Source organism: Pleurodeles waltl, chromosome 4_1 (genome assembly GCF_031143425.1).
Source record: "Pleurodeles waltl isolate 20211129_DDA chromosome 4_1, aPleWal1.hap1.20221129, whole genome shotgun sequence".
Taxonomy (NCBI): domain Eukaryota; kingdom Metazoa; phylum Chordata; class Amphibia; order Caudata; family Salamandridae; genus Pleurodeles; species Pleurodeles waltl.
Window position 1 is genome coordinate 535,213,913 of NC_090442.1, and position 14,097 is coordinate 535,228,009.

At 44.0% G+C, this 14,097-nt stretch overlaps 1 protein-coding gene across 14 annotated transcripts in view; it reads left to right on the forward strand.

Moving 5' to 3' along the window:
* Positions 1 to 3,470: 3,470 nt before the first annotated feature.
* ANKRD26 (ankyrin repeat domain containing 26) overlaps positions 3,471 to 14,097 on the forward strand; it is an 829,339-nt gene continuing 818,712 nt past the window's right edge. For 7 of the 14 annotated variants that reach the window (XM_069228888.1, XM_069228890.1, XM_069228891.1 and 4 more), the window contains exon 1: positions 3,489 to 4,088. In XM_069228888.1, the coding sequence (XP_069084989.1) occupies positions 3,565 to 4,088 (524 nt within the window). In that variant the 5' untranslated portion in view covers positions 3,489 to 3,564. Of the gene's footprint in view, positions 4,089 to 14,097 lie in introns of all 14 variants that reach the window. The other 7 variants (XM_069228894.1, XM_069228896.1, XM_069228898.1 and 4 more) reach the window with 2 other exon arrangements.

Here is a 14,097-nt window from a genome sequence, read left to right on the forward strand (position 1 = left end):
GATCTACTGAACCATCACTCACCCTCGTGCCAAATCCAACCAGTATGTGTGGTACAAATGACAAAACCTGCTCTGCAGTAATAAGGGCGTCGCAGCACACTTGAGACATGCTAGGTGTCTCAGGTGGGACCCCGATGATGAAGCATGCCACCAACTTGGTTGGTGGGTGAGGGGTCTTTTTCACATAACCTAAGTGCGTTTCTTTTCACAATTTTAGTGTTTGGCACATCACAGACGTATGTGGACACATCAAAATTATATATTACAAAACTACCTATGTTTGGGGGTGGAGGGGGCACCTATGTTTTTGGTCCTGGGTGCGGCCTCCATCTAGGGAAACCTACCAGACCCAGACATTTTTTTAAACTAGACACCCCAAGTGGTCCAGGGAGGTGTGGCTTGCGTGGATCACCCAACAATTTCTTACCCAGACTCCTCTGCAAACCTCCAAATTTGCTTAAAAAAGCATATTTTCCTGACTTTCATTTGTACGATCACTGCTCCAGCAGAAAAATTCCTACTCCCCAGCATTCCCCTCAGTCTCCCAAGTAAAATGACACCTCACTTGTGTGGGTCCCCAAAGCAGAGTCTGCCTACAGATGTATAAAAGAAGAATATGTCCTTATCAACTTGCGGTGCTATCCCCTCTATCTCTACAAGTTTTTGCCCTTATTCTGTTGCAGGCACCTGGCCCACCCACACAAGTGAGGTATCATTTTTATCGGGAGACTTGGGGGAACGCTGTGTGGAAGGAAATTTGTGGCTCCTCTCAGATTCCAGAACTTTTTGTCACCGAAATGTGAGAAAAAATTGTTTTTTTAGCCAAATTGTGAGGTTTGCAAAGGATTCTGGGTAACAGAACCTGGTCAGAGCCCCACAAGTCACCCCATCTTGGATTCCCCTAGGTCTCTAGTTTTAAAAACTGCACAGGTTTGATAGGTTTTCCTAGGTGCCGGCTGAGCTAGAGGCCAAAATCTACAGGTAGGCACTTTGCAAAAAACACCTCTGTTTTAATGTGTCCACGTTGTGTTTTGGGGCATTTCCTGTCGCGGGCAGTAGGACTACCCACACAAGTGAGGTATCATTTTTATCGGGAGACTTGGGGGAACATAGAATAGCAAAACACGTGTTATTGCCCCTTGTCTTTCTCTACATTTTTTCCTTCCAAATATAAGAGAGAGTGTAATTAAAGACGTCTATTTGAGAAATTCCCTGTAATTCACATGCTAGTATGGACATCCCGGAATTCAGAGATGTGCAAATAACCACTACTCCTCAACACCTTATCTTGCTCCCATTTTGGAAATACAAAGGTTTTCTTGATAGCTATTTTTCACTCTTTATATTTCAGCAAATGAATTGCGGTATAGAATGAAAACCCACTGCAGGGTGCAACTCATTTATTGGCTCTGGGTACCTAGGGTTCTTGATGAACCTACAAGCCCTATATATTCCCACAACCAGATGAGTTCAGCAGACATAACGGTATATTGCTTTCAAAAATCTGACATTGCAGGTAAAAGTTACAGAGTAAAACGTAGAGAAAAATTGCTGTTTTTTTCACCTCAATTTAAATATTTTCTTTTTTCAGCTGGTTATTTTCTGTAGGAAACCCTTGTAGGATCTACCCAAATTACCCCTTGCTGAATTCAGAATTTTGTCTACTTTTCAGAAATGTTTAGGTTTGTGGGATCCAGCATTGGTTTCACGCCCATTTCTGTCACTGACAGGAAGGAGGCTGAAAACACCAAAAATCGTAAAAATAGGGTATGTCCCAGTAGAATGCAAAAATTGTGTTGAAAAATTGGGTTTTCTGAATCAAGTCTGCCTGTTCCTGAAAGCTGGGAAGCTGGTGGTTTTAGCACCGCAAACCCTTTGTTGATGCCATTTTCAGGGGAAAAAACACAAGCCTTCTTCTGCAGCCCCTTTTTCCAATTTTTTTGAAAAAAACAAAATTTTCACTGTATTTTGGCTAATTTCTTGGCCTCCTTCAGGAAAACCCACAAAGTCTGGGTACCTCTAGAATCCCTAGGATGTTCGAAAAAAGGACGCAAATTTGGTGTGGGTAGCTTATGTGGACAAAAAGTTATGAGGGCCTAAGCGAGTACTATTCCAAATAGGCAAAAAAAGGCCTGGCACAGGAGGGGGAAAAGGCCTGGCAGCGAAGGGGTTAAACCGGTTACATCTGCCACTTTGGCTGGATGGCTGCATTGGCTTTTTTCTGAAGCAGGAGTGGACACTTCCATGTTTGTAGCTCATTCAGTTAGAGGTGCTATGGCATCCAAATCTTTTAACCTAAGATCTTGCCTAGAAGATATCAAGAAGGCAGTGGATTGGTCATCTGAATCCACCTTTAAATCAATTTTATTATAAGCCTCTGGTAGATGTTGCATCGATAGTGGTGGCTCAGCTTTAAACAAGCATAATCTGAGCCTTCGGTCCTCACACAGAATAAAAAAAATGTCTAGCTATTGCGTCAAGAATTTTCAATTCTATTAAGGACATGGAGGTGAGGACTATCCCACCCTGATGATTTATGAAGACTTACGTAAGGTCTAAGTATGTTGTTTATGTGAATACTCATAATGCAAAGATATTGCTATACCCTCCTGTTAGTTTGTTGTTTGAAAATTGAAGGAATGGCTGTTATGACTTTACTTTGTATTCTCAGGCACTGAGCAGACGCAATCTTGAGGAGATGGACTTTCGCTGGAGTAGATGGACTTTCGCTGGAGTTTGCTTTCCCAGGGTGTCGTCTAGCTTCAGCAATGAATGGCATAGGATCGCCTCTTCTGGGATCCCAAGGTTCTGGTTGGTTCCGACAGTTTTCGACTGGACCTCAAATAAGGAGACGTTTTGGTGTTCTGGTTCCAGTTTCGGGTTGAAGAACTTCTGGTGTTCTTGTAAGACTGTTTCAGATTATTAACAGACTCAAGTTCTAAATTTGTTTACTCGCAAAGAAAGAGAAAGTCTTGTGATGTCAGGAGTTTATATATATGTGGACAAGAAGTTATGGGGAATGTAGTTTTAAAAAATCTCTATTTTAATTGGCAGTTGAGTAAAATAAAGCATGGAAAGAGAAGCAAAATCCTCGCCTCCGTGTCCTTATAAGAACTGAAAATTATAGATGCTATAGCTAGAATCTTTTTTATTACACTTCAGCAATCGACCAAGGAAATAAGTAAGCGATTTATGGGTTTTCTATGAAGATATCGAACATCAATATGAAAATGATAATTAGTAGTTGCGACAGCCTACTGTAGTGCTTCGCTACAAACCGAAAGCTCAAGGCACGTCTATTGAAGTGGAACAAACCAACGCCTGTGGTGGAAAGAACGATGTTTACATAACAATGGGGAGCTTGGGGCACGTGTCCATAAAGTCCAGGGACGTTGCGGATTTCTGTTTGCTGATTGGCTGCTCCGTAACTATGACATCATAAACAACTCCACCGAGGTGAACTCATGCCTGAGAGCTTGTGCTGGCACTGCCCATGCGCCACGCTCCCTAAAGCATGGAGATGCTCGAGTTTGTCAAAATGTAGCTGCGCCGGCGCATGCGCAGATGTGCGCATACTGCCAGGATACCGTTGCCGACGCGTCCGGCCCGCAGCAGAGGCAGTCGTGCTCCTGTGACACCCCGCAGCTGTGCCCGCTGACCGCGCGTCCATGCCGGGCACCCTGGGAGCCACCTGATGCGGCGAGCCGGCTGCTCTCCGTAACCCTGCTGTCCGGCGGTGGTCGTGTCCGGCCGTCGGCGCGCCAGATCGGGTCTCGGCGGATATGCCCGTCCGCGGAGGCTCCGTCCCGAGCTAGCCCTCTCCGCCGCCCTCCTCCCGGCAGCCGCCGCCTGCGCGCGCTCCTTGGACTCGCAGCCGCCCCCATGAAGAAGATCTTAAACTTCGCAAAGAGGAAGCGGGGCGCGTCCCCAAGCGCCTCCGAGACCGGCAGCCTGACCTCCGCCGCCGGCTACGAACTGCGCGACCGCGACCTCAGCAAGCTGCACCGCGCCGCCTGCGCCGGGGACCTGTCCAAGCTGCGGCAGCTCTGCAAGAAGCACGACCCCAACCAGCAGGACAAGGAGCGCAGGTACCGGCCCGCGGGCGCTGACCGGGAGGGGCGGCGAGGAGCCGGGGTGCGTGCTTGGATGGACGGGATGCTGACTCCCTTCACCTGCTGACGGCTGGTGCTGTGTGCTCGGGTGATGATTGTCGAACAGCTGGCGCTACCCAAGTCTGGGTTCAGCAGAGTTGGATGATGCTGTCTGGGCGAGGGACCGTGGTGATAATGAGGAATACCTGGGTTTTGATGATGCTTGTAGCTGAAGTGGGGTTCGGATGGCTAGTTGCGCGTGGATGCTGATATCTGGTACATGAAAAGATGAAGGCTGGGCCAGTTGCTAGGTGACTTTACCGGGGCATATACAGACTTGGATTTTTCTGTGACACGTATTTGTTCTAGATGCATTGTTCTGTATTATGGCATTTGTGTATGTCTTAATATCCCTTTATGAGGCGCTGTAGTCATTGTCTACACAGGTAGAAAGTGTTTGGTACACTGAAGTAAACTCAACACGTGTTATTTATTGTTCTGGAAACGCACTTGTTTTTAAGGACTGGAAACGGTTATTCAGCTGACAGTCACATGGTAACTCTTGTCTTTACTGCGATGGCAGGATGGGTATCGTGGGTGCTGTTTGATTTTTGTGGTTTGTAAGGTGCTGCGTGCTTCTTGGAGGATACCTCAAAGTGCCTAAACGTCTGAGGAGTATTTATATGAACGTCTAATGTTGATGGGTGAGTTGGCAGAGTGCTTTACTAGCGTTGTGTATAATGAAAGTGCAAAGGCCATGGACTGTGATTGATGATCATTTCTGAGGAGGTATGGCGTTTAATGTCTGGGTGGACCTAGATGCGGATGTCTGTCACTGTTTGGACTTTGCGATTTGACTGCTTGCTGGTGTCTCAATAGGCATCAAAGGTGCTGATTGACAGCATGACCAGAGAGGGCTGACAGCAGGATTCATATGGATTCTGTCAGGCAGGAAGGGTGCTGATAGCTGAATATGCGTCTTGTGTGCCATTTAAAATTGGTGCTTAACGGCTAGGAGGGCATGATGCAATTGGCCCAACTGGAATATGTACTTATGACTTGGGCACTTTGGGTTGAGCTGCCTTGAGTGGTGATGCCTTAGCTGGTTCCACAAATATAATTAAGTACGTTTTGTTTTTGCCCACATCTTTTGAAAAGAAGAAGGTGATGGGGTCATGTGGAACAAACATCACTATACATTGCAAAATAGGAAGCAGGCCTTATTGTGTGTGCTTGCTTGTGTAACTGGAGTTGGTGGTTTTTGTTTGAGCCTGGTAATGGCTGAATGGACACTTCTGCTGATGACCTTATAGCAAGCTTGATAGTGTTTCCACGGACTTGGCATGAGTAAACAGTTAATGGCCGCAGATATCTGGGGACTAATATCTTTGTGTTACTGATGCTGTGTGGATGTGGATGCTGGTGCCTGGTTAAGCATAGATGCTGCCGGCTACTTGAATGCTAAGTTATGCTTTCATAAGAAGTCAGTGATGCGGTAAGTGGCGCACCAAGATTTTTGTGTTCTCCACTGCAGAGCATTTATTTGTGTGAGTGTGCTTTGTTGTTTTTATTTTGCATGACTGATGTCCATTTCTTGCTGTATGCTAACCTCACGTCTTTGGGTGCACTACAGCCACCAGAGCCTCAGACAGGGGACACGGGTAGCCTAGATGACCACTTTGTGATGTCTTATCCAGACAGATCAGATGGAAATGTAGAGCCAATAGGTTAGCTGTTGTGGGCAGTTATCGTAGCTGGTGGCAGCAAAGAGACCGGTATTAGCGACATAAGGCAACGTAGGTGTCCCTTTTGCTGATCAACAGACCTTGATAACGGCTATTACTATTGTGGAATTCATTTGTGCTCATTTTTACAGTCATTGAAGAATGGGTCTGAATCTGCCTTAGCGAAGTGAACTAGTGAGTAATGACTTTGAACGTTATCTGCAGCATGCACAATTACTGGCTGAGCTGTGTTAGTTTTAATTCTGGTGACTGTGTATTTAAATAGTAAGCAGGCATTTTAAGACCGAGTTGGGTGCACGTTCATTGCCATCATCCATGGTCCATGGCTCCTGCTTCAAGCCACCTTACTTTGATGGCCGCCTGCCTTGTACCCTACCTACATCCATTCATAGTCCACTTACACTTGGTATTGCTCAAATGTTCCACTACGTTTTGGAAACATTACTGGAATCAACCGCTTTCATGGTCATGACATCCAGTCTCCTTACTGGTTAGGTTTTTTTTTCCTAAGCCGGATCAGTTTTGTACTGAGGCTAATTCTCTTCTGCGGTGATCTGGATCATGACTGCCAGAGCTGCAGAGTCAGTAATCCTTTTATGTTGCTAAAAATAAAGCTTTCTGACATGATTATCATTTTATTTCCAGGTCCTCTCCACATGTTAAATTTATAATTTCTTGGAGAATAAATAAACTGACCATCAAAACCATACTCCATTATGTAAGAAATGTAGACAGTTTTGAATGGTTACTTGCAGAAATGTATCAATCTCTGGCACAGTTTCTGATGCCGTAAAGTAATTTTAGGTAATAATTTTGATACATAGTTTATTGTAGTTCATTGCTTATTTTTTATACTTTGATGCATTCAAGTAGTTTTACGTAATACATTTATAACTTGATGCCCTAAAGAAGTTTAATTTTTAGGTAATAATTTTGTATCGGAGTTTATCGTTGTGCACTGCTTCACTTTCATAATTCAAGTCACTAATAAAAGACTGCTTCTTCTATACTACGTGGCATTGGAACTTTAATTTATCTGCCATGTAGTGTGCCTTATTCTCTTTGAATTTTCATTTTTAGTTAGATCTGAAAAACATATTATTACGAATTACGATAAGTGTTATGTTTTTTAAAGAGATTACCAGAAGATTTTTTTTAAGAGGGTCCTACTGTCTGGGCACAAAACAAAAAAACAAAGGAAGTATTTTGTAGGTTTCAGTTAGAGGCCCCTAGAAGAGTTCTGATTACATCGACTCGGACAATCAGTTAGATGTGGGCACTTTGCTCAAGTGTATCTTTAATCACTCGACTTTCATATTGGCACATGTATACGTTATATAAAAAAAAGGGTACTTAAAACGTCTTTACGAAGAGATATATACGTGATGCACCGCACAAATGTCAAGGTAAGTGTCCCTAAAATGTACATTGTGCAGGCACGGGATACGATACGTATGTGGCACAGAAGCAGTCGGCGTTAACATGTGCAATATTAATACCTACATTAGTTTAGTAACCATATGGCACGATTCATTTGGCTTTAATATTGGGACCTCCCAGAAAGAGAGCAGATTTAATTATTTGTTACCTCCCAAGGCGCTGATTTTTTTTTTTGATTCTTTTAGTATTTTATTTTTCGTGTAGTTGCGTTTTAACGAGTGTGGAAAATATTGTAATGCAATACAATAGGCTCCTAACGAGGAAGAAAACACTTCTTTACTCTGCAAAACAATATTTCTTCTGCAAGATTTAATGTTGCAGTGCACATTTGTGTGTGTGTGTGTGTGTGCAAAGTCCATTGCTCCTGTTTTATATAGATCACTGTGCCTATATTCTTGGGGGGGGGGAACATTCCTAGTAGTTCAGCTGCCGGTCTTTAATGCAATTATTTCAACATCAGTTTGAAGGCTGATTTATTAGAGCATGTGGAACGATCGGTAGCTGTACTACTTGCAGGATGTGTAGGTAGCACGCCACATGCTGGCTCCTCTGTGCCCCCATTCTGTCTTTCAGTTTCTCTAGAACTCATTGCCCACCTCTACACTGGCCCTTATACTTGTGTTTTCACGAAACATGGTTAGAATTTCTGACCCTGAAATTCCCACTGCATGCGGGGTACCTTGATTTCCTTAATGGTATGAACAGTAAATAGGCTTCAAAACCACAACCACAGTATCTTGGTACTGTCCTGCCACCCCCTTCCACATGATGTATGACGTCTGTCATGCCACTAGCCTTTGTCCATATCAGATTCACGCTTCTGTTTTGTCATTGGGCTGTGTTCCCCCGTTTCCCCTCACCTTGTCTGTACCCCTCTTTTTTTCCTCACACCTCCCCCCCCCCCCACATCATGATGTTTGCCACCTTGTCCCATCCCTTTGCTTCATGGTGCCACAGTAGCTTTTCTCCACCATTACTGCCCTCATTCTTGGGATCGCCAAAGCCTTTTATTGTCCCTGAACTTTATAATCAAGGTCCTTGACTTTCACTGTCCCCTTCATGGTATACTCCTCCCGTGTCCTTCCCCCCCATTCCTCCGTGTCCCGTGTCTTTGGTGATCTGTGTCAAGCTCCCTCTACTGACGATCCACCCTCATTCCCTATATCCTCCACCATCTCACCCTGAAAATAATATGTTGTTGATTAATATAGTTAAGGCCGATGTTAGTAAATGTAATTCTGAATAATCGTCTGTCTGTGCTATAGTTTTGTCAGGGCTAATACCAGAATACTGAGAGCCTGTACAATCAAAAAAGAAAATTTCTTCTAGATGAAATGAACCTTAGTGACCGTTTTTGATCACTGTGTAATTATCAATTTAGTTTACCTTTTCCACTACTCCTGTGTAGGCTATCGCAATACAGTGGTGTTGCATTACATGCGTTTTTATATTTTGTCCTGTCAGATATTTTCATAACAAATAAACTAATGCCGAGAATGGTTTCTCTGACATTTCTAGGCTTCTTTCCGATTTGCTGTTTTTTTTTGTTTTGGTTTATTTGCCAAAGTTTTAGGCAAATTGCCGTTCATTTAAAATACATACTTGCACACAATATAAACCTAGCATGTGTATAAATAGCAATTTCTCCAAAAAGTAAAATAATAAAGATAACCACTGGTAATTTGAAGGAGACTGGTAAATTAAGTAATAGATAAGAATATTGGTGTTAAATGTAGTAATGCATGAAACGAATAATATTGAATTTTCATATATCTTGATAAAATTCACTAGTGATCCTTAAGACACTGATATAGACCTATCTTAAAAATGTATACTTTATATAAAAAATTCTGATGTTACCCACATCTAATAAAAAAAAAAACAATATTATCCTTTTGGTGCTTTCATATGTATTATCATTTTCACCAGTTTTTTTGTTTCCACAACGGCCTTTTAGATGCTATTTAGTTGAAGCCCAACCTACAACTTGTTTCATTGGGGCCAAATTGGGCATGCGTGTCTCATGCTCCATTATTGACCCCTTTTAATTTTGCTAATAAGGGGCCAATTAAGAGTTCGGCGGATGGGAAGACCTGTCCGCTGAACTTTCAACAGGGAGGTTGCCACCATACTGGCGACCACCCCGCTGGCCCCATTGCAACTTTCCTGCTGTGCTGATCCCGTCAGTTCAGCGGGAAAGTGGTGGCAGCATTGTCTCCGGCACTTATTAGAGCTGGCTGCAGTGCTGCCGCCCACAGGGGCACCATTGTAATGCGCACTGTCTGCACAGCATGGGTAGCGCAGGGGCCCACCTGTGGCCCCCTGCAGCTATTCTCCGCCAGCCTTTTCGTGGCATTGAAACTGCCATGAAAAGGCTGGCAAAGAACCAGGTTGTAATCAGCAGGGGGGCACTGAGTTCAGCGCCGCCCTGGCTGATTCCAACCTGCACAGCCGTCAGCCTGTCGGGAACATTGCTCCTAGCAAAAACAGCGGTCATTTGGTGGTCTGACCACCAAAAGCTTAATTTGGCGGTCGGACTGCCAAACCGGCGGGGGTCAACAGACTCTTAATGAGACCCTAAGTGTGATCCATATTGATATTGGTAACATTTTCCTCTCCTAAATAACCTCTTTAAGAAAGTCTTTCCCATATAATCAGCCAGTGATGGATCCTAATTTAAGCCTTCACAGTTTCATTGGTATGAAACCGTGCCACATTGTGGCTCAAAGGATCTTCAGCAGGGTTGGTTTGGGGCCAGTAGTTTAATGATAATACTTGAACTTTTGAAAGATTTTGAGGTAATCCATTTTACTTGCAAATGCTTACTTCTATTCAGTTTTTGGCACGAAAAAGAACGTGCCAGTGGTCTCTGCAACATGTGTGTGAAGTTGAGAGTATGAGTTTTTTCACTTCATGGAGTTGTTGTGCAATCTCTTGGGATACACAGCCCCCAGTGATTGCCCAGAAAGTACAGCTACCCCTTCGGCTGCACACCTCTCATTTAAAGCTTTGGGCTGCAGGGTTATCCACCAGGTTGCTAGGTACACATTAAATGCTGAGGCAACAGCAGAAATATGCCTCAAGTTGCACAGCTGTCAGTAATGCCGGAGACAGCTGAGCATCCATGGTCACACAGATTTCAACAGTGTGTGAGTCTGTTTAGCTGTCCTTCTGGTTGCAAACTTCTGTTCTGTCCATGACCGCAGGCTTATTCTTCATGGTATACAGTTTTTTGGTACTGTCAGAGGTAGGAGAACTATCTCCTGGGTTGCACAGCTCTTAGTGTTTGCTTACAAAGAGATATTTCTCTGATTACCCAGCTCACACAAAGAGCTGAGACGATCCAGCTATTCCTCAGGATATACATCTCTTGACAACTTCAGAGCTGTCCCTCACGCTACACAGCTCTCATGAACTCCTGAGGCACCAGAGCTATGTCTCGAGTTATCTCTTTGCTTTGTTAATTCTTATTGAAAGAAAGAGGATACAGTAAGAATTACAAGGTCATGGATCATTATCTTTGTATGCTGCCATTTTTTTGAATATCGAGCAGTGTCCATTTTTAAGAATTTGAAGGAGATGGCAGTTTTGTGTTCCTTCTTTGTTACATTATCCTTAACTTGCAAAGTCTTGGATGATCCTCTAAAGCGAGAAGAAAGGAGCAGCCAAAGTGGATAAGACCTCACTAGATCTTTCCTGAAGTATACACTTACAAGCATTCCAATGTTTTTCGAAACTAAAGTGAATTCCCAACGAGACAGTAAAGGAAAATTGCACTGTTTCCACTAAAAGCATTGATCAACCTTCGTCCATGCAAAATGCATAGTTTGCTCCTATTGTCATACCAAGAGGAGCTTTTAAACAAGGTGGATACAGTAGAGACTGTCGAAATTTGTGGAAAATATTGTGGAAATATGTTCACTTTTCTGCAGGGGAAAAGGTGTAAAATCCACAGAAGTAACAGCAAAAAGATGAATGTTTCTTAGACCAAATTGAGAAAGGTATCAGACTTCACCCTCAATATTTATTTTCAACATTCCTGAATTTTTAAGAATGTTAATTAAAATATGTAGATTTCTGCCCTATTTACTCGCATATCTCTGTGCAATTTAGGTGCCTAAAGTCAAGATCACTGGTCTCAGCAAATATTTCTGATCAGCCTTACTTCTCGCTCATTATCCTTCCCTCACCCTCCCATTGTATGACCGTTCTCCTGCTCAGTGGATTCAGTCTTATGGGGGAGGAGTCACAAGGTGAATTGGCAAGAGGGCCTCTTTGCAAATGCTGACTACACAGCTAACCACAACTTGGCTAAAATATGGGTACAATTACTGGGTATCTCCATTAGCGCCATCAGTAACACAAGTCTGTTAATAGCGGCCATAATCACTCTGCCTCCTTGTTTTGTAATCTTCCTAACATGTGTCTGCACAGTTCCTTACTGTTTGGATATTAAGGCGTACGTAGCCTTTTTGGGAGAAATTTCTGAAATGTTAAATTGAACATTTGCAGAAGTCTAAAATCTGTGGAGAACTATCACACCTGCTAAACCTAAGAAATTTGAGTTTTCCATAGAAATTCAGTGCTTCATATTTACACTGTTCTTCCTCTATTATCCAAGAGCAAAATTGCTAGGCATGCCACATTGGAATACATTAGTAAAGTATTTTGGAGTACTAATGTGGGCTGTACCACAATTTTTCTGCTCGGGGTCAATCAAATAAGCTTAGGGATAGAATACTAAATCAACCTCAAAAGTACTTCTGACCACCTCTAACACTAGCTTTCATCTAAATGTACCAGGGTGACTTTGATATACTTTAATCCTGACATAGTAAGATTGTCTTACAGTTTCATTTACACTTAGTGAGGGAGTTTCACTCTTTAATGATGAGTCAACTAATGATTTATTTTTATTTTTTATTTGCCTCAACTTCACCTGCTGCATTGTTGGTCCCAGGACTTGGCCAGCTGTCTCCAGAAACCATTTTCTGAATAAATTGGACCCAATTCTAATGATGGTTCCATTGTGATTGTAGGCCTGCACTATTCCCTCGGGAGCCAACTGTCCACAAAGGAGACCGCTTTGATGGTGCAGTCAAGATCACTATATCTTGACAGACCCTCTTTTAAGCAGACTGAATGGCCATATTTCTGTGTGAAATAGAATGTATTATGAAAACTACACCTGAGAGACAAGGGAATATGTTTTCAATCTGCTGTAAGGGGCTTTGATTAAATCCCTACTGTTTAATAATACGTTGAATATAGAAAAAATATTTCACTGAGAATTTAAATTTCGATAGTGGATCATATTTCCCACCCAGGTAATTAGGCTTGAAAATAGCAAACATAACCATGGCTTTGAAATCTCTTGTAGGTCGCTCATTCAGAGGCAAGTGAGAGTCTTTATTAAATAGGCTTCAGTTTAGTTGGTGGCACTTGACAAATTGAATCATACAGCTTGAGTAGAGGCCTCAGCAAAGGAATGCTGCCCTTTGAATACCTTGTATACCCCTATTGCAGTCCTCTATACATGCAGGGGGTTTGATTATTTACTTTGGGTCCATGGAACCGCGCTATCTTTCAAATGATTTGGGGCTAATTCATTCAGCTGGTTGGTACATATGCTGTCCCATAGCATATATACTCTACTCCGACCGAACTGTGGCCCTCATTCCGACCCTGGCGGTTTCAAACCGCCAGGGTGGAGGACCGCGGGAGCACCACCGACAGGCCGGCGGTGCTCCAATGGGCATTCCGACCGCGGCGGTAAAGCCGCGGTCGGACCGGCAACACTGGCGGTCTCCCGCCAGTGTACCGCCGCCCATTGGAATCCTCCAAGGCGGCGCAGCTAGCTGCGCCGCCGAGGGGATTCCGACCCCCCCCTACCGCCATCCAGTTCCCGGCGGTTCTCCCGCCGGGAACCGGATGGCGGTAGGGGGGGTCGCGGGGCCCCTGGGGGCCCCTGCAGTGACCATGCCACTGGCATGGGCACTGCAGGGGCCCCTGTAAGAGGGCCCCTAAATGTATTTCACTGTCTGCTTCGCAGACAGTGAAATACGTGACGGGTGCAACTGCACCCGTCGCACAGCTTCCACTCCGCCGGCTCGATTCCGAGCCGGCTTCATCGTGGAAGCCTCTTTCCCGCTGGGCTGGCGGGCGGCCTGAAGGCGGCCGCCCGCCAGCCCAGCAGGAAAGTCAGAATCACCGCCGCGGTCTTTCGACCGCGGAACGGTATTCTGGCGGCCCCCGACAGGCCGGCGGCGACCGCCGGCGGCCAATGTCGGAATGAGGGCCTGTGTGTGTTTACGAAAGTGCTGAGTATTGTTGGCGGATGAGTAAATAGTAGAGGCTGACCTTTAATGTTTCTGACCGAGTTCTAATGCTTAAACATGTGCTAAAAGTAATGTCAACGGAATCAAATGATTTTGTCATTGATCATTCTAGGGTAGGGGCTGCTTGCTTAAGTGAAATTTGCTTTTGTGAGTAGACCATGACCAGAAAAATAAAAGCATTTGTGAAATACTTTCTTTTGTGCATACAGACAGCCGCATGCAAAGTACTCCCAAAGTTTAAGATGATGCAACGTATTCCCTAAGCCAGTAGTTAAAAACATGTGTGGACCTTGACTATTTTTTTTTTCTGGACTTCGAAGAGAAACAAAATTGGACAGCTGAAAGAGTACGAACGTGACCGTTGTCACAGTTGATTCCCCCCCCCCAAACGTTCTGATGGTTACTTTTGTTTTCACGTCAGTGTTGTCGACCCAGAGAAAGCGTTTTTTTTTTCCCAAACTTATTTTTGGTTAACGACTTTTT